At 53.2% G+C, this 18489-nt stretch overlaps 7 protein-coding genes across 7 annotated transcripts; 3 read left to right on the top strand and 4 right to left on the bottom strand.

Annotated features, from left to right (window-relative positions):
* Positions 1-478: 478 nt before the first annotated feature.
* Positions 479-2781, top strand: NEUTE1DRAFT_76326 (uncharacterized protein; the record flags this gene model as incomplete). The annotated part of the gene is made up of 2 exons (XM_009849722.1): positions 479-1222; positions 1280-2781. 2 exons carry the CDS (start codon positions 479-481, stop codon positions 2549-2551), a joined length of 2016 nt encoding a protein of 671 aa, XP_009848024.1.
* A 60-nt stretch (positions 2782-2841) lies between these two features.
* Positions 2842-6243, bottom strand: NEUTE1DRAFT_144173 (uncharacterized protein; the record flags this gene model as incomplete). Its single annotated transcript, XM_009849721.1, has 3 exons — positions 2842-3787; positions 3859-5880; positions 5940-6243. 3 exons carry the CDS (start codon positions 6241-6243, stop codon positions 3294-3296), a joined length of 2820 nt encoding a protein of 939 aa, XP_009848023.1.
* A 2014-nt stretch (positions 6244-8257) lies between these two features.
* NEUTE1DRAFT_119938 (uncharacterized protein) lies at positions 8258-9978 on the top strand (the record flags this gene model as incomplete). Its single annotated transcript, XM_009849720.1, has 4 exons — positions 8258-8272; positions 8342-8437; positions 8517-9261; positions 9323-9978. 4 exons carry the CDS (start codon positions 8258-8260, stop codon positions 9976-9978), a joined length of 1512 nt encoding a protein of 503 aa, XP_009848022.1.
* Positions 9979-10136: 158 nt separating this feature from the next.
* On the bottom strand, positions 10137-10373 carry NEUTE1DRAFT_119937 (uncharacterized protein; the record flags this gene model as incomplete). Its single annotated transcript, XM_009849719.1, has 2 exons — positions 10137-10174; positions 10204-10373. 2 exons carry the CDS (start codon positions 10322-10324, stop codon positions 10137-10139), a joined length of 159 nt encoding a protein of 52 aa, XP_009848021.1.
* Positions 10374-10484: 111 nt separating this feature from the next.
* On the bottom strand, positions 10485-12054 carry NEUTE1DRAFT_76317 (uncharacterized protein; the record flags this gene model as incomplete). The annotated part of the gene is made up of 2 exons (XM_009849718.1): positions 10485-11110; positions 11253-12054. 2 exons carry the CDS (start codon positions 12052-12054, stop codon positions 10758-10760), a joined length of 1155 nt encoding a protein of 384 aa, XP_009848020.1.
* Positions 12055-14738: 2684 nt separating this feature from the next.
* On the bottom strand, positions 14739-15699 carry NEUTE1DRAFT_115888 (uncharacterized protein; the record flags this gene model as incomplete). Its single annotated transcript, XM_009849717.1, has 3 exons — positions 14739-14976; positions 15028-15467; positions 15526-15699. 3 exons carry the CDS (start codon positions 15556-15558, stop codon positions 14955-14957), a joined length of 495 nt encoding a protein of 164 aa, XP_009848019.1.
* Positions 15700-16676: 977 nt separating this feature from the next.
* NEUTE1DRAFT_76310 (uncharacterized protein) lies at positions 16677-17700 on the top strand (the record flags this gene model as incomplete). The annotated part of the gene is made up of 2 exons (XM_009849716.1): positions 16677-16717; positions 16776-17700. The coding sequence occupies 2 exons, from the start codon at positions 16677-16679 to the stop codon at positions 17698-17700; spliced, it is 966 nt and encodes a 321-aa protein (XP_009848018.1).
* Between the last annotated feature and the right edge of the window lie 789 nt (positions 17701-18489).

Raw genomic sequence — 18489 nt, 5'->3', positions numbered from 1 at the left:
CGCACCACCGCGGCCACCACCGCCCGCGGCCATCGACAAGGTTTCTTTTGGGGAGGATCAAGGACGGGGTTCCCTTAACTAGATTCCACTCCCTTCTTCCACTTGTCCCCACAGTCGTTGGAATTGAACTGAAGTTCCCGTCACCTCCAGCCCTTCGTCAGTCGTCACTCACGGCAGGCAATCGGTCCCTGGACCCTGCTGGGTTGATCAATGGCACCATGGTGGTCCCGACCCCTTTGTGTCGTGATACGGTAACGACTACCGAATAGCACGTTCAGTCCAAGAAAGCATGCAAGGGATGGGCGGTGTAACATCCAAAAACCAACGGCATCTTGTCGGGTTAGGAAGAACTTCAAGATAGTGACGACAGGTGAACATCATCAGTTTCAGTCACGGTCACTCTCATTATAACTTTCACCTCTGGACAGGTGAAAACATGGAGACAACCCTTGAAAGAAACTAGATAAGACCTGGACCAATGGAGCCCCATACTGGCGCTAAGCCTAATGCCGACTACGGTCGCTCACCCCTGACACGGCGGTCCACCGTCACCAAGTCTGCCTCCACTCTGCCTGGCCCTCCACCTCTGCCCCTGGCGCTGCCGGCCAATGAACGCGGTAGCGCCGCCGCCGTAGACATGGCCACGGCCACGGCGACGACCACATCCACGCCTCTGTCAACCGACTTCCATCACAATTCACCGAACAGCAGGCACATGGCGACTGGCCTTCCCGTCATCGCGCCGGCAATTGTTTACCCTGCTGCGGACGACGATTACGGGGACGACGCTGAAGGTGCCCCGAGAGACTGGCGACACAATAGCGGCAGCAGCGGCGACGCTATCGAGACCACCATCATCTCCTTGGCCTTCGACGATCACGACCAGGATGATACTGGCTCCCACAGTCTAGCCGCTCCATTGCCCCCATCCCCGTCACAGTCTCCGTCACAGGACAAACGCAGCAAATCCCAAGGCCTCTTGCTTTCGCCAACCTACAAGCCCCCCATCTCCCCGCGATCAACAACCTTCTCGTCCGACACCTTCCTTCATCCCGATCACGCGAACCTGAGCCTTCTGCGGTCCCCATCGCCCGACCCCAGTTCCTTTGCAATGGCGAGCCAGGACGGGTCTGCGTCTCCCACCACGGGCGAGTCCAGTGCGCCGCCAAAAAACCCCTTCAACTTCCAGACCCAGATCATCTCTTCGGGGCCCGTCAAATCTGTATGTTGCGTTGTTGTCCCGTCTATACCTCCTTCTTGTTAATGGCAATCTCCCCAGAATATCGGTCAACGCCGCGGCCATCGCTACAAACACTCATCCATCAGCGCCCAACATTCCTTCTTTCAGGAACCCCCACCGCGCCCACCGCCCGTCCTTCCCGCTTCCCTCCCTATCCCGACCTTCAAGGAAGCATGGCATAGCATGCAGAAGCTTCAGCGCATGCGCTTCTGGTGGTGCTGCTGCCACGCCGCCATAGCCGGCTACGTCTTCCTCAGCGCCGAGGGCTCGCTCGCCATGACTGCCCTCTCGCATCTGGTCGCCTTCGACGTTGGTTCTGCCGCCGTCTGCGTCGCCGTCGATGTCCTCGGCAACTTCGAAGTCTGGCGGCGGTCCAGCATCCGACACCCCTTTGGTCTGCAGCGCGCCGAGGTCCTCGCCGGTTTTGCCATGTCCGTCTTCCTCGTCTTCGGCGGCTTCGACCTGCTCTCGCATAACATCAAGCACGCGCTGGAAAACGTAGGCGAGCATGCGCCTCACCACCCTCTACCGGACACCCTGGACGACACGAGCGCAAACCTGGCCTCTTCGACGCCGATAGCGCACATCCACGCCCACGACGCCACCACCCCGCGCGTCTCGGCCGGCGCCGTCGACTTCGCCAGTCTAGCCGCCATCCTCAGCACATTGATAAGCGCTTACGGCCTGCGCAACCACAGCCGCATCGGTCGCGTCATGCGCGTGCCCCTGCCATACCTGCGCAAGCTCCTGCCGCACGCAGGCATCCTGTCCAACCCGTTCCACCTGCTGACTACGTTCTTCGCCTGCGTCATGCTGCTCCTCCCGCTCCTCAGCATCTCGTACTTCGTCTGGCTCGACCGGCTCATTTGCGCCTCGATAGCCGTCAGCATGTTTGTGTTGGGCACTCGTCTGGCGATTGCGCAGGGGCTGATGTTGTTGATGAGTTATTCTGGTCCAAGAGATATCTCGCGTTCTCCGCCATCTACAGCGGCATCCTCGGATAAGAAAATGGACAGTTTGGCGGCAGGAGAGAATAACAACAACAGCCAAGTCTCAGCCGTCGTCCGCGAGATCGAATCTGAACCCCAAATCAAGCGCGTCGAAGAGGCTCAGTTCTGGCAGGTGCACTACGGTCTAGCCATGGCCAACCTGAAGGTTTGTCTGGCTACCAAAGGGATGGATGACGGCGCGCTGGCGCAGCTGAGAAGTCGGTTGGCGAGGTTAGTGCAGAGTCGGTTGGGTGAAGGGTATGGAAGGGGGTCGAATTTAAGGTGGGAGGTTACGGTGCAGATGAGTACGGATTCTACGTAGCTGTGCAAACTTTGAAGGAATATTATGTACAAGGATAATGGCTGGGATTTTTTTGGGTGACATAAATAAAGCTTGTTCGCTTTGGAATTGGAAAAGAGGATAGGCATGGTCCTTTGATGATGATGAAGATAGTTTCGTTGGCTATTTTGCCAGCGCGTGTTTACTCAGGAAGCGAGAAGAGGCAAAGTAAAATCTGGCGAACTTATTATCAGACAAGCGTTTCTGCAACGTATACCTACCCAAGTCCCATGTCAGTTCATAATGCTCGTGATGTTTTCCTTCTTTATTTCGTCGTCAAACCAGTAAAGTAGGCGCCAAGATGAGGTGAGAACAGCAGGATAAAACTGAACAGAGTAGACTAGTAGTATATGAAGCCCTTATATGATGACGCCGATCAATTCCCAGATCTGCCTGCCTGCCTGCCTGCCTGCCTGCCTTTGCGATCTTACACCTGAAGAAACAGACGACCCTATAAATTCCATCAACTCGCTTCCCCCATGCGATAATTGACAAAAGCCCGACCAAGAAACCTAATCAAATGTTCTCAAGCACGAACGCCCTCTACCTCCGATCCCTTCCTGTTGACCTCTAAACAGAACACTCCCAGTCATAAGCACTACTTCCAACAAGTCTGTTCTTTTCCCTTCATCTTCCTCACCCTTTTTCTTTCTCTTCTTCAAGTCCACCATATCAACCACCTTCATCCTTTTCCCCCTCTTCACACACCGTTCACTCCCTAATCTTAAAACCCAAACCTCCCCCTCGAAGACCCCGACCCCGAACTCGATGAACTCTTCTTGCCCAGATTCCCATTGTAAGCCCTATGCCCATGTCCATGATAATCATGAGCACCAGCGACATCATCGTCCGCCCTATGGAACCTTCTCAATCCCTCAATCTTGGACAGCACGAGCTCGAGGAGCTCCTTGCGGCGGATTAAATCCAAGTGACGACGGATGCGGGAGTCTTCGGAGGCGAAGCGCTCGAGCCCGCCGCCGAGCATCTGCTCGCCCAGCTTGGACTCGACCTCTCGGGGAAAACGGGCGTAAAAGTCGTTGAGCATTTCCACGTTGAGGAACAGAACAGAGGTCTGGGTGAGCTTGGTGGCGACGGCGTCTAGGAAGACTTCGGGGCAGTAGTACTTGTTCTCGAGAGACTTGCACTGGCGCGACTTGACGGCCATGATGCGCATGTTGATGATGTCGGCGCGGTCGCGGAGGAAGACGGCTTCGCGGCCTGGTTTTGACATTTGTTAGTTGGTGTTCGTGGAGGGGATAAAAGAAGTGCATGAGTGATAGAGAACATACCTTTCTGGAGCAGAGCAGCACTGAATCCACCGGCACCGTTCCTGGTCTCTCCCTCGACGACAATCTCACCCTTGCGAGCCTTGTCGACAAAGTTCATGACCTCCTTCAGTTTCCTCTTGCCTCCGACGGAATTCTCCAGGTTGCCCATGGCCCTCTGGCACTGGTCCAATTCCATCTTGAGGACACCGGCAACGTGATCCCGCCCTTGCGACCACTCCTGTGGCTGGATGTCGACTTCATACTTGTAAGGCTTGAGAGAAAACTCGATACCATCGCTGGTGGTGTATGAACGATCAGCGAGGACGGTGGCGGCAGCTTCATTGATGACCTGGCGCGCAGAGGGGTGCTTGGCGAAGGTCGACTTGTTGACGAGCTTGTCCACGTTGGCCTGGATAGCGTTGGCGACCACAGTAGCAGCCAAGCGACCGACACCCAGCCGGGTCAGTGCCGAGGTTGCGGTATCGAGCTGCATATGCCAGAACTGTGAGTCGGGGTCGGCCTTTGGAAGATCGGCAATGTTCTCCGGCTCAAACGGAGCAGGGGAGAGATCCTCGATAGGCTTGTTCCAGTACTTGGCTGCCAATTGATCGAGGACCCGCTGGTCGAGAGCCTCTTTTAGTAATTGCTGCATTTGGGGACGGCCAAAGCTGGAAGCAAACCTCTTAAAGGCGTGCTTGAAGTCGTCCAAGCTTGCGGCAAGGTATGCTTCCGCAGTCATGGGCTCCTCATTATACTGAACCTTGAACTGGTATGACGTTTCTTCGAGCTCGCGCTGAATGGCAGCTGTTGTATCCTGCAGCTTCGATGACATTTGCTGTTCCAGGACATGCATGAGCTTCTTGCGTAGTGTTACGGTGCCGATGTTGACACCAGAGTCTGGGCCAAATTCAGGATGAGTGCTGAAGTAGGATTTCTCATTTTTGCTGATCTGTCTCAGGAGAGCACCGGTATCCCGCTTGAAGAGCCCTGTTTGCTGAGGAGCCCTGGAAATCACACCAACATAACCCAGACGTAGAGGATATTGCTTGTCGCTCAAAATTGCCGCACCCTTCTCCGGATCAACCAAATCCATCTTGGTGATGACGCCAATCGTCCGTTCTCCCCTGGGGTCAACCCTACGGCTTGCCTGCAAGGCAGTCGAGTTGGCCAGATCAACATCGGCGGCAGAAATGGCGAGAATGATATTGGGGCCTCGGATATACTTATCGCAAAGCTCCGAAATCTTGCGCTTGAGCTCCCGGGGTTGGTTCTCTCCAGCAACCTGGATGTAACCGGGCAAATCGATCAAAGACAGGTCCGGAACTCGGGGTGAGTGGATGGTAAGACGGATTGGGTCGTCGGAGACACACTCGCGTTCGGGAACGGACTGGTTGAGCTCGGTAAGGTTCTTTTGTATCAGAGAGAAGTCGGTGATTCTATGAAGACCAAGGTCCGGAAATTCACCGTAATCGGCGCTAACCTTGGGGTCATTCACCAGCGTTAACTCGATCGGTCGGCGAGTGATCATGTTGTTGCCTTTGGGCAAGAACTCATGACCAACAATGGCTTCGAGAACCGAGCTCTTTCCCGACGACTGAGATCCGATAACAACGATCGAGGGCAGAGAGACCGTGCTCGACTGGCCAACTTTCTGGAGTAGGTTCCGAATCTCGATCATCATCTTGGTCATGTACATCATCTGATCGTCCTTGGAGATTTCCTCGGGGGTCCGGTCATCCTCTTCGGCTGCATCATCGTAACCATAAGCAGCTGCTGAAGCGCCAACGGCGGCGCCCATCCTTGCTTTCTTGGGGGGTTCGGGTCTTCCAGGTCCGGAACCGTTGTTGTTACCCCCTTCAGGTCCGCCCTCTGATTTGAAGAGGTTCCCTAACCATTCAGGCAGCTCGAATTCTTCCTTTGTATTATCCCAACCTCGCTTGGTCTGTTCGGCAATATCGACGGCGCTGCCCCATAGGCCAGAGGCGGTTGTGGTGACGGTATCTCTGACGTTACCGAAGACTTCTTGGGCCGAATTGCTCACCTCTGTGTCTTTGTTAGCGGGGTATCCAACTACCAGCAGACTCGGGCCGTAGGTCGCTTACGGATGGCCTGATACTGAATCCATGCGACGCCTCCAATCATCATGGTGCCGAACAAGGCAGGGATGCGCGCAAACTTGAGGGCCAGCTTGGGGAGAAGGCGGATGAAGGAAGCATTCCGGACAATGACGGCGTTGTGATAGGAGTTGGCGGGGAAGCGCATCGAGCGCCGCAATGCTCGCGAGGCATGCTCAGTTCGTTGAAGGCCGCCGGTAGGAAGCTGGCTATGATACGGGCGAATAGCTCGGAGAGTCACACGCCGGGCGACGGGGCCCAGGGCCCCGGCAGCGCGAAGCTGTGCGCTCATGATGGAGGAACGACGAAGCGGTGCCTGTCTCGGATCATGCAATCAGGCACGGCATCTAGGCGTCGATCAACGGGCCAGGGTCGTCGTCGTATGTCGTCGGCGTTGTAGGTCGGTCTCACAGGGCACAGGACCCCTCGAGTCGGATAAAAAGAAGTCCGGATGTGATCACGGAGTCGGATCGGGTAGTGTTATCGTCAGTGGTTCGTTGATGCCCGGTCACAAACAAGTCGCGATGGCCCCGGTTTGACAACTCAGGAGCCGAACGGGATTCTGGGAGCCTACGCCACGCGCGGCCAGCCCGCCAAACTCACCCCACCCACAAAAATTGGGACTGGACAGTGCCCGTGGGCCTGGGGCGCTGCGTGGGACCTAAAAGTGGGGTAATCATTGTTAGTGTTTGGCGGGTTTTGTAGTGGCAAACGATATCTTTGTAGTGTACAAGTAGATTCTTGGATCCTACGCAGTACACTAGAGGTACAGCAAGAAACTGAACCACCAACTGCAGTCCCGAGATCCAATCCTGAGCCGCCCTCCTGAAAGGGTACTATGTCTACACTAGCATTTTGATGTTCAATGTTGTTTTGCTTTAGGCTCTGGTAGAAAAATATTCATGTACTGTACCCTATCTGCATAGGACTGCATCATGACTGCTCGTCAATTCGGCACAAGTCGCATGCATAAGGTCTTTGGACGGTGTAGCGCTAGCACCTGGGCTTAGTTCATTTGTGACTACCCAGAGATGTTTGAGATCCGTTGAGCAGTAGGCAAGTGAGGCGGGTAGCTGACATGAAACAAGATCTTCTTCCAATGTTGTTGGATTCAGGAACACTGCAATGAGCTGGTGTGATTGTGCACGATGGTCCCATTGCAAACAAGCAAAACAGTCACGGAGTTGAGCACCCATTTGCTCCGGAGAGTATCGCAATGTTTGTGACTCCGGTAATATCCATTGGAAACCTGGAACATCTCGTACCAACGGGATCATTTATTGCCTGATAACCCGTGGAATCAAAACCTGAAGTTTGGGCAGCAGAAACGAGACATGTATCTTCAGTCATGGCTGGCTCGCCAGGCGCGCCAGGCTCGGCTAGAATCAAGAGACATGGAACCCTGGCCAGCTGAATTGTTCTTGTTCTATCGGTTAAGAGGGCATGAGGTTTTTGCCAGGAACTCCTTTGTCCGCCTGAAAAGGGCGAGACATGAATGAGGATCGGAGTGTTGAGGTTGTCAGATGGAACAATGTACACTCAGACAGAAAAAGAAACGGCCGGGCTTCCGTCGTCCCGCGTTGACATCGACATCCAATCGTGCGCTTGCACCTGCCTTCAGGTTGGTTGGTAGTCGTGCCGAGAACCCAGACGTGCCAGTCGTGCCTGCCCGTCGCAGTGTGGCAAGCCTGGAGACCCTGAAGTGGGCGCAAAATGCCCGCCCCAAGATTGTCCATGTTGCGCCTTCCATGCATTCCGCCATTTTCGCAGGCGATGCCGTCAGCCCTGAACGGGCTGGACTGCCACTGTGCATGACTAGACACGCTGCCCGCCCTGGGATATACCTGTCGGCGACGTCGTCCCGTGCACTGCACTGGCGGGACCCCAGATTCAAATCTATCCCACCGTCTTTCCAGCTCCCCGTCTCATTCTTTCCTTGCCCGAAAGGGTCCAATTACGCAAGCCCGCATCCGCCTTTCTACAAAACTCATACTTGAACCCTTTGTGTCGGCTCAGTCCTTGTTGGTCATAGGCACGCTTGGCCCTTGAAAAGAACCGTCGATATCTTCGCCGTGCGTCCCTTTGCCATTGCGATTCTTGCAGGCAACAAACAAACAAACAAACGATCCTCTTCGATCCTGGAAGTCAACCCTACCTGGCGACGTCAGTGTTTTCAGCAGCAAACAGTACGCCTCAATTCAACGACACGGTAGCAACTAGTACGACGCTCTCACGCTGCTGCAGACTTGCAATTGCCGGCATTGTCATACCTTAGCTTCATCCTCAGTCTACACACACCGTTGACCATGTGTCGGTTTCTGGTAAGACAACAATTTCCGACTCGGTGATCGTGTCAAGAAACGCCTGCTTATTGAACGGCAAATCAACAGGTATACAAAGGAAGCGACGAAATCCTGCTCTCCAAGTTGGTTCTCGACCCTGCCCATTCTATTCTCAAGCAGTCTTTCGATTCGCGATTGCGACTGGTATGCTATTCCCCCGTGTTCGCCCCTTGCGACTCTTTTAACATTGAGCACCGTGGCTCACCACGTTGTTACCGCGCAGGATACCCGTCGCGGCCAAAACAATGCCGATGGCTTCGGAATAGGATTCTACACAGATCCTAAGCTCGGTTTGGCGCCTTGCCTGTTTACATCAACGACCCCCGCATGGAACTGCCAAAACCTCCAACGTCTTGCCTCCAAGACCGCCTCACATCTCGTATTCGCCCATGTCCGAGCTACCACCGAAGGCACCCTGAGCGAGGACAACTGCCACCCTTTCTGCCATGGAAGTCTTATGTGGATGCACAATGGCGGACTGGGAGGATGGAAGTACATCAAGAGAAGACTTGGCGAGCGTCTTGCCGATAAATGGTACCTGGGTGTGGCGGGCGGAACCGACAGCGAATGGGCCTTCGCTCTTTTCCTCGACACATTGGAGCGTATGGGCTTCGATCCAAGCTCGCAACCCGAGGGTGGTTTTGGACCGACTGTTTTGCGAAAGGCTATGCTCAGGACGATTGACATCATCAACGAGCTGATTGACAATATCCCAGAGAGTCTAGTACACTCGGAGAACATCGACACCCGTAGCCTTTTGAATTTCGCCCTTACAGACGGACACTCGATCGTTTGCACCCGATATGTCGGTAGTTCCACGGACGAGGCTGCTAGTTTGTATTACTCCTCTGGGACATTGTGGGAGACGAGGGAAGCAGATCCCGAGAACCGGGACTACCAGATGGAAAGAAGCGATAAGGGGGCTGACGTCGTGCTGGTTGCGAGTGAGCCCTTGTCCTTTGAGAGAGGTATGTTTGATCAGTCTATGCCAAATCAAGTGCTCGGGGACGTAACTAACAAGCCGTATAGAAAACTGGGTAAACGTACCTACCAACTCGATCTTGACTATCCACAATCAAACTGTTCTGGTACATCCTATCAAGGATCAGTATTACGAGCAAGATCCCCAGCAGCGCCGCTCTACGGCTTTCGTCAGTTCGAAGGGCTTGGCCGCAAACGAGAAGACGTCATCACGCGGCCCTGCCACAGTTCTCATGCCAGCCATCGAGATTGAGAGTCCCCAACAGCATGCCCAGAAGAAGTTTTTGGGTCCCACAATACCATCATTCACCCCCAACCCGGTCCGAACAACCACAGATACCGCTGTACCTCGAAGCCGGATGCCGCTAGCAAACGTTGAATCAGCGAACAACCCGTCTAACGTAGCCGATGTCCGTAACATCTCGGCGCCTCCGCAGCTACTACGGGCAGGATCCCAGCAACCACCGGCACAGGGAAATATCAAGAAGAAGCGTGCCTCGTTGACCACCGCTTTGGGAGAGGCCTATTCAGCAGCCAGCATGGGCTACAGCCTCACCACCACTTTGACGAACAATAGCACAACCAGTAGCATAATCAGCACGGAGACGGCAACAAGTCCCGTTACTCCAGAAGCGGGCAGGTCCGAGTTCGGAAATCCGAATAAGATCGCTCAGTTCTTCCCAGAGTTGACGCCATACCACTGAAATACCCTTCAGGCGAGGCTTTCGTTCTAATCCTACCCGGCGGTGGGGTTAAATTGGATGAGTGGCTCTTTGTGTTGTTGTTTCTTTCTTCTATTTGCTTGTGGCTTCAGGAAAGGCGGGTCTATGTCTGGCGTTGGTGGTCATGGGTCTTCCCAGGTCTATTTGGGTCTGAATCTCGGTTTGGGTTTAGGCTCGTCTCGATTAATAGCAGCAAGCGGGCGTTACGATGGTGTTGCGCATCAAGCCCCTTACCATGCGGGTTCGAGGAGTGAAAGGGGGATGTCTCGTGTATTAGTGTTTCTGAAGTAGTCTTAGAGCAGCGATGGCCCTTGCGCGGCTCGTCCATGATAGGATGACGGTCACACAAACTGCAGTGACCGAGAATTTGCTTTTGTTCACGAGCCAACATCTTTGAATGAAGGTGAAAGTAAGAACCCGTTTGTTCGGGCGAACGGATATGACCATAAGATAAATGATATGAGAAAGGACGTTGAGCCAAGCAGGTAACGCCATCAAACTGTAAGGCATGAAAAGAACTCTTTAGGTATCTAAGTAAAGGTAGTGGCTACTGAATTGATCTGAATCCTTCAATGATGTTTGTTGTATGACCGGTCCCATGATGATGTGTACTCATACACGCTACTACCACCTTCGCCACCAACCTGCCGTGCTGACCTTTTGTTGTACTAGGTTGGAAACAAATTACCCATCATGGCATCGACACCGCTCTTCACTTCCACTGCTTCTTCTCGCTCCTGCCACAGTGAAGCTTACTCACTTCACCTCTTTCCAGCCCCCGCCTTTCTCCTGGCCTTGCCAGGCCTAGGCGCAGGCTTGAACTTCTTGGGCTTGCCGCCTGCTGGGCCGCCCGATTTCATCTTCCTCGCACTGAACCCGCTCACGTCGCCCGACGAGAGGGCGTCGTTGGACTTGGCGTACTTCTTCTTGCCGCCAAAGCCAAACTTGGCATCCTTCCGTTGCCTCTTGGCGTTGGGCCCGCCGCCCTCCTTGCCGTCGCGGCCGCGCTTTTTGTTGTTGCCGCTAGGGCCGCCCTTGAGCTCGTTGTCGACGGCAACGTCGAAGAGGTCTTCGGCTTCGTTGGCGCCGGTGGGGCCACCGCCGTCCTTGCGCTCTGTTTGAGGAGGAGGCGGAGGTTAGTTGGCTTCAGTTATCATCGAGTGGGGGAGGGGAAGGAAGAGGAAGAGGAAGAGGACTTGTTATGGGACTAAGAAGGGAAGGGGAAGGGGAAGGGGAAGGGTAGGAGAGGCACGTACTCTTCTTGAGAAGATTGATCTTCTCGAGTGTGTCACGCTTCTGCTTGGCACGCTCCTGCTGCTTGGCCACCTGCACCTGCTTGCCGAACTTCTTGAGGTCGCGCTGCTTGCGCGCCTCGGCCGAGGCCTTCTTGGCTGTGGCCTCCTCGATAAGCTTGGCCTTGACCTTCTCCATAGTCTCGTCGCTGCGCAGCGTCTCGGCAAAGTAGTCGGTAGGGCGGGTGAAGGGAACACCCTCCTTGCGGAGGAGGGTGCGGCCGACGCGGGCGGCCTCGAGCGCCTGGTTCATGAAGGCCAGCTCGCGGGCCAGGTCGTCGTCAATCGAGGGGATGGACTCCTCCGTCACCTTCTTGGCAACGATGGACTGGTGGAAGGCAAATGGGACTTTGTCGGTTGTGTCGAGGGCGAAGCGCTTGAGCGCCGTCAGGAGACCTTGCTTGTTGTTTATTGTCTGGCGCGCCTTCGAAATGGCCTTGACCTCCTCTCCTTCCTCTCCGTCGACGTCGAGCTCGTCAATGTCAATCTCATCCTCGTCCTCCTCCTCGTCGCTCGATTCCTCGGCGGCCTTCTGGTACTTGTTTGCCTGGATGCCGGCGGCGGATTGCTTCTCGTTCAGGTCGCGCTCGAATTCTGAGTCGGAATCGGATTCGTCAAGTGCATCAAGATCGAGATCGTTGTCCTCTTCGTCGTCACTACCCTCCTCAGAATCTGAACCGGCCTCTTCTTGTTGCTCTGGTTTCTGCTCGTCGGCCTTGGTCTGAGTGGTGGTTTCTTCCCCCTTCTGCTCCTCTTCGACCTCCATCTTGTCCTCTACAGGGGTCTCTTCGACGACCTGCTTGGGCTTTCTGCCACGCTTCTTCTGCTCCTTCTGGGGCTTCTCTTCAACAAGCTTCTCGACCTTCTCAGCCTCAAGGGCCTTGGTGGCCGGCTTTTTTGTGCGGGTGGACTGTCGCGGCATTGTGATTATGTGGGGTTGCTGTACAATCGATTTGGATGATGAGCTCGAGAAGCGGCAGCGCCTGCAGTTCTGGAAACTTTTTTTTGACATGGCTGCCATTACCCGATAAGATAAGCCTGGTGGGTCGGAGGCGGACCCACATGCTTGGCGCCCAGCATAGAGGTATCCACAGTCCAGCTCCTGGAAGTCCCCTTCACATTCTCTCTGAATCTGGCACATCAAACCCCAACCCTTACGAATTACAATGGGCCTGTGGTGACGGTGATGGTCACGGAACTGCATTTTCTCGGTGATCTTAAGATTGATTGCTCGCATATATCACCATGCCTGTGTATCTCTGCCCAGTTTCTCGTAAGTTACCCGCAGCCTGTGTCAAGGTGGTTTAACACGAGTCTCTTGTTACATCAAACTTCGCGTTCAGTGGAGGAGCCTTGTCCCGCGCAAACATCACGAACCTAACCTGGCCGAAACAGATCAGATATATGCCTGGGACGTGAAGCTAATATACCTAATGGGGTGTAGTCTGTTTTCTCGGAGCCGTGGCCATTCCTCGACGTATCATGTCTTGATGATCGATCAACCGTTCCATTTGCAAGTCGACAGCCTTTTCACTGAAGTCAGTTGCTCTGAAAAGTCTTACGAAGAAGCATACTGTGGAAGAAAATCCACAATCATAGTCACGGTCATGAAGAAAGGATCCAGAGATATGGTGTCAACCGGGGGGTTTTTTTATTAAAAGAACTAACACTCTTCAAATCCTTCATCCAAGCCAACTCACCCCCACAATCCCTCCCCTTCGCAAACTGAGATCAGAAAGATACAGTGAAAACTCCCCATATGGTCCTCCCCCTCCAGAAATTCCATCCCGGGAGTCCCCCCTCCCTGCCAAGACAGAAAGGAAGACTTCCCTCCTCTACAATCCTATCCAAGAAATTTCCAAGAAAGTGCGCAAAGAAAAAGGAGTGGTGAACTAAGCGCCATACACAATCCCGTGCAAGTCCCACCCAACAAAAGAGAGAAGCATGTCGCGAAATAGCTCCCTCCCAGCAGATGGAAGAGGTCGAGGTTGGAAGGTGTGAGCCCGCCGACTCCCAGGTGACGTTTGCCGAAGAGTGTGAATCGAAGAGAAGTTGCTGCATCGTTTCCCGCCGGCGATGTCCTCAGTCCGCAAAGGGTGTTTGGTGTCGAATCAACGACAAAAGAGAGAAAGGGTCAAAAAGATAAGATGAGTTGCTTGAGTGTCGAAAATTGAAGAGGGAAAGCTCCGTGTGGACGAAAAGTAGTCCCGTGTGAAGTTATCCCCAACAAGAAGAAGCGAAAGTCGTTTATGTGAATGATGGTGTGTGTGATGTGTGCGGATGTATATCCCCGGTTGACAAAGGTTTTTCCATTCCCATCAAGGAAAGATCCTCACCGCTCCGGTTGTTGTCAGTGGGTGCTCCCATTGTGCAGAGTCCACCATGAAGCAGAGACAAGAAGCTTCCTAGGCGAGGTTGCTGTTGTGGCGGAACGAGAGGTGGGCTTTTCGATCATGATAGAGGGAAAAGCAGATTGCTGGTCTGACGTTGAGAGGCGAGATACCGATCTTCAGTGGTTCTCATCGAGTGATGTTGCGAGAACAGGATCACTCAGGTGAGATAGGTGGTTTGCTAGAAGATTGCTGGAGGAAAGCTGGTTGGTATCTGCCTCTCAATGCTCTCGTTGGCCCTTCAAGGCACTGTGAGGTTATTTACATAACAACGCAGTAGCCGTTGAAGTTCATGGTGGTCTGGGGGACCTTGGTGGAAGCAGCGGTGGAAGGCATGTTGATGGTTTGTGGGTTGTTTATTGAATGGATTCAAAGGCTGTTGTGGGATGAGGAGGAAAAGAAAATCCAGACTTGGGGAGGAGGAGACGGACGTTCTTATAGATTTTTCACTTCGTTGAATCTTCTGACAAACGTCAGTCTGAAGTGTGTCCTCCAATCTTACCTTGGTATCATCACTCTCAGACCAGAGGGGGAAGAATGACACTGCACCACCGGCTTCGCATTGCGCAGCCTCTTTGGCAGAACGAATGCGGCTTCGATGGCAAACAAAACGACGGTTTTGACGGGCTGTCCTATTCTCTCATGTGGTGAGCGCTTAGTATTGTGCATATCTTGAGATTGTACTCGGCGAACAAGGGACGATCTCTGCCATCTTTCATCCCTTTGCTTGCAATGGAGGCGTGCCACTGGATGATGTCAAGAGATATTATGAAAACTTGCACGTGGCACTCGCGTGTACATAAGCCCGACAAGGTTCTAGAACAAAACGTCCTTGTACATGATCGAAGTTAATCATTATTCTTGCTTGTTGCTATTGTAGTATACGCATACCGCTTTGCGTAAATGTTTGGCAGCTACTCAGGGGTTTGTTTGGTTGGCGACGTGTGGCGCTTAGTATTGTTCCTCCTTACTATTGTTTCTCGGCCCCATCGAAAATAAGACTCGAGTCAACTCGACACCGACAATGCCAATCGTTCCAACTATGCATGCAAACCCTTCTTTCTTCGGTCCTGAAACATTCAGGTATGCCTATGAAGAGAATGTGGTACTGTGTTGCAGTGGTTGCGTGTGCATCGTCCTCCTCGGAAACGGCCGTCTGTCGCGGTGAAGTGCCGAGGCTGGCGATGCGAGACTGGGCTATGAATTTTATTTCATTTTATTCTTTCAAAGAAGATGATCAATAAATACAAAGGTTGGTAGTTCGAATTGCTTCCGTTTAGAAGCGAGCAAAGGGAAGCCTGTTCTTGTCAGCGAATGCGTGGCGGCTACAGCAACACAATATGACATACCACTTTCCCTTGAGGGTGATGACCACCCACGAGGCGCCAGTCTCGTCGACTTCTTTGTCAACAGTAGTGTTGAAGCAGATGGCGCTCATGATTCCGTCGCCAAACTTCTCGTTCATAACAGCCTTGAAGGCATAGCCATAGTTCTGGACGATTTCGTACAGACGGTAGATCAAGGGCTCAACTGGAGGCATGGGGCCTGCCCGGCCGCGGTCAGGGAATCCCATCATCTGCTTGGCAATGGCTTCTTTGGGAACACTGAGCAACTCGGACAGCTTGTCGACATCCTCGGCCGAGGCCTGGACTTGCCCGTAGAACAAGCCGGCAACGGCAACTTCACTCCGCCCCAGATGCTGAGCAATGGCCTCGAAGGTCAAGCCCTTTTCTGTCTTGGCCTCAAAGAGCGTCTGGGAGTAAGCCGGGAGGCGGCTAGCGGTAGAACTCTGTGTGCCTCATCACTTAGTATTGGACTTCTTTGAGAAGGGTTAGACAAGATCGTACATCGAGGGAAGCGAGTCTCTGTTGCTCAGGCATCTTGTTTTTGATATCGGCGAAGCGTGTAGGATCAGTTGCAAACAAAAGGTAAAGGGGATAGGTGAAGTTAATCAGAAGTCCGTCGTATATAACACCAAGGTTCTCGTTTATTTTATATCAAGCCAATACACACTGTTCGACTTGACCGCACGGTTCACGATCGACTGGACGTCATGAACAACACAGCCGCGAGGGGGCAGAGGGGAATACCAGTATGCCGTACCAATCGTCGAGGGGAATCATACCCCGCGCCCCGCCTTTCCTCTTCTCCTTGGCTGGTCGATGTGTGTGGTGCCGTCGGACGGTCGGAGAAATGCCGGAGACTCGGGAACAGGCTCCATATATTAGGGAACCAAAGTGAGCCGAGACAGGTAATCGCGACTGCCGTTCCGATCGGGGAACAAATCAACAACATGGAACCTAAGGGATCAGAAAGCGCATGCCCGATACCGGTTATCAAGCGCACGACAGCCGTGGTGCACTAGCTCTCAAACATAGGTAGGTATTCTCAGCGTGGACAAAACGATTCAACGTAGCAAAGTGATCTATGACACCCGCCGTGATCGAAGTCAGCCTGTGGAATGTATATGGCGACTCATGAGTGGTTGCCAAAAATCCCTTGTGGCAGATATTTGATTTGATGATTAAGTACAAGAACGGTGAACGGCAACAACTGTTGAACGGCAGGCTTGTGATGTCAAGACCAGCACATGAACTGAATGTTGCGCACTACTGTGTAGGTGCAGTGGATTTGGCGGTACTTACATACCGTGACATGTTGGGATTGTTTCTTTCAGTTGTTACGGTGATGTCGCAAGTGGGGGTTGCAGCAGTGGATCGATAGATCAAGGTCGGGTGGGTCTCTCTCCAGCTGCTTCGCTGGTGGATCCTCCTGTCATGGAACAGCCCGGAGCCCCCGTCGCTGGTGGGCGCAGAGACGCACGAGCCCCATCAGCTAAGTGGGTACAGATCTCTTATCTTATCCGATGTGTGGGGAAATTTTTTGCAACATCGGACATTGAATCCATCAGGGACCAGCATCATCTGCCCAACCTTGACATCGGCTGAAGCAGTGCAAGAAGACAATCCAGGACAGCAAGAAGCCTGAAACATTTACGATGCCTCACAAACACACCCGCCGCGAGAAGGACCTGTCGACGTAAGCAAACAAAGGCGTGTTATACGATCAATTGATGGATACCTGACTTCCGACACAGCTTCGACCTTCCCCCAACCCAAATTGCAAAGCCGCTCCCGCCCACGACTATTTCCAAGAAGAAACAGCCTGTACAAAAGAAAAACACCGATGGCATCCAGAAGACTTCGTCCAAAAGGAAACGAGCACCTGAAACTCAGGATGCGCCGCGCGCCTTCAAGCGTCTGATGGCTTTTGCCGAAGGAAGGAAGCCGCGTTCCGGGCTCGACAATGGCGCACCGCCACCCAGCAAGAAGGCCAAGAAAAAGGCAGCTGCCGCCGCCGCCGCCGCCGCTTCCAACGAGACACCCGCTCCCGAGAAAGAACCAGAATCAAAGCCCGAACTCAAGATCCGACCAGGCGAGAAGCTTTCCGAGTTCAGTCAGCGTGTAGACGCCGCGCTACCCATCAGTGGTTTGGTGAACAACAAGGCCAAGAACGGTAAGGATCCGCTCGGTCTCAAGATCTGGCGAACGAGGAAGGAGATGAAGATGCACAAGCTTTACGATGAATGGAGGGTACAAGACGCCAAGATCAAGGAGAAGAGAGAAGAAGAACTGGAAGAGCTGGAAGAGAAGGAGATGGAGGAGGAGTCTATGGGCGTCACTTGGAAGCTGAACATGGAAGCGGGGAAGAAAAAGAAGAAGGGTAAAAAGGGCTCTAGATACCTTGGCGAGTCTAAGGAGAAGGAGGATGATCCGTGGGAGGAAATCAAGAAGAAGCGAGGCGAGGCCAAGGTCGGTCTCAACGAAGTGGCGGATGCTCCTCCCGAGTTGAAGATTCCTAGCAAGAAATTGCTTGTCGGCGGAGCGACGGTCGATGTCGAGGGAATCCCCAAGGCCGCGGGAAGTTTACGGCAGCGTGAGGAGCTACAAAAGGTTCGTGAAGACGTGGTGGCACAATACCGCAAGCTTATGGCTGAGCGGAGACCTAATACGCTCGTATAGCTAGGCTGAGGCGGATTGGGTAATGGCTTGTATTTCAATGGAGTCCTGTATGGCAGCACAAAATGTTGGCATGCATCTGATAAGGTTTACAAGGAGCGTAATCAAATTCTTTGCAGGGTAATGCCATAATACGAACGAATATTGACCAACCGCGCGCTGCTGGTTTAGGTTTGGATGCAGTGGTCAAATTGTTCCTTTGTGGTAGCCTGGGTAGTGCATTTGATGGTTGCCGACGGGACGGGAGTGCTATGACATCCCAATTTCGGTGGGTGCAGTCACCTGCCAAAACCTGTCATGTCGGTGACAAGAAGTGGAAGTGAAATGAGCACTACCTACCCCCAGGTACCTACCTACTCGTCATTCGTCATCGACACTCGCAATCGAGGAATGGCAAGAGCATTACACTTGCAACTCTCAGACGTCGGGAGCTTCCTCCAATTGCTTCCCACCCTAGTAAACAACATAAGAATAAAAAAAAAAAAGAAATAAAAAAAAACGGAAAGAGAAAAGAGAAAGAGAGAGAGAGAAGGAAAAATTCATTCCCCCACACAACAACGGACCCGACGGACCTGGACCTGGCCAGAAGTTGCGAAACGGAAAGTGCCCATTGCTCTAACAACCTAGAAATTTTCAATTGCCCCTCGTCTGCGACTGCCATCTTATCTCCGTCTACTGCTCGTCCCCCTCCATTCACTTGTACCGACAGAAACTCGAAACAGCGGCATTCCTTACCACTTTGCACGGATCCAGTTTGATAACCAAAGTCAAAAAAAAAAGAGGAGAAAAAAA

This window comes from Neurospora tetrasperma (assembly GCF_000213175.1).
Source record: "Neurospora tetrasperma FGSC 2508 unplaced genomic scaffold NEUTE1scaffold_1, whole genome shotgun sequence".
Lineage (NCBI taxonomy): Eukaryota > Fungi > Ascomycota > Sordariomycetes > Sordariales > Sordariaceae > Neurospora > Neurospora tetrasperma.
Note: the sequence above shows the minus strand (reverse complement) of the source record. Positions and strands in the feature narration are given on the sequence as shown.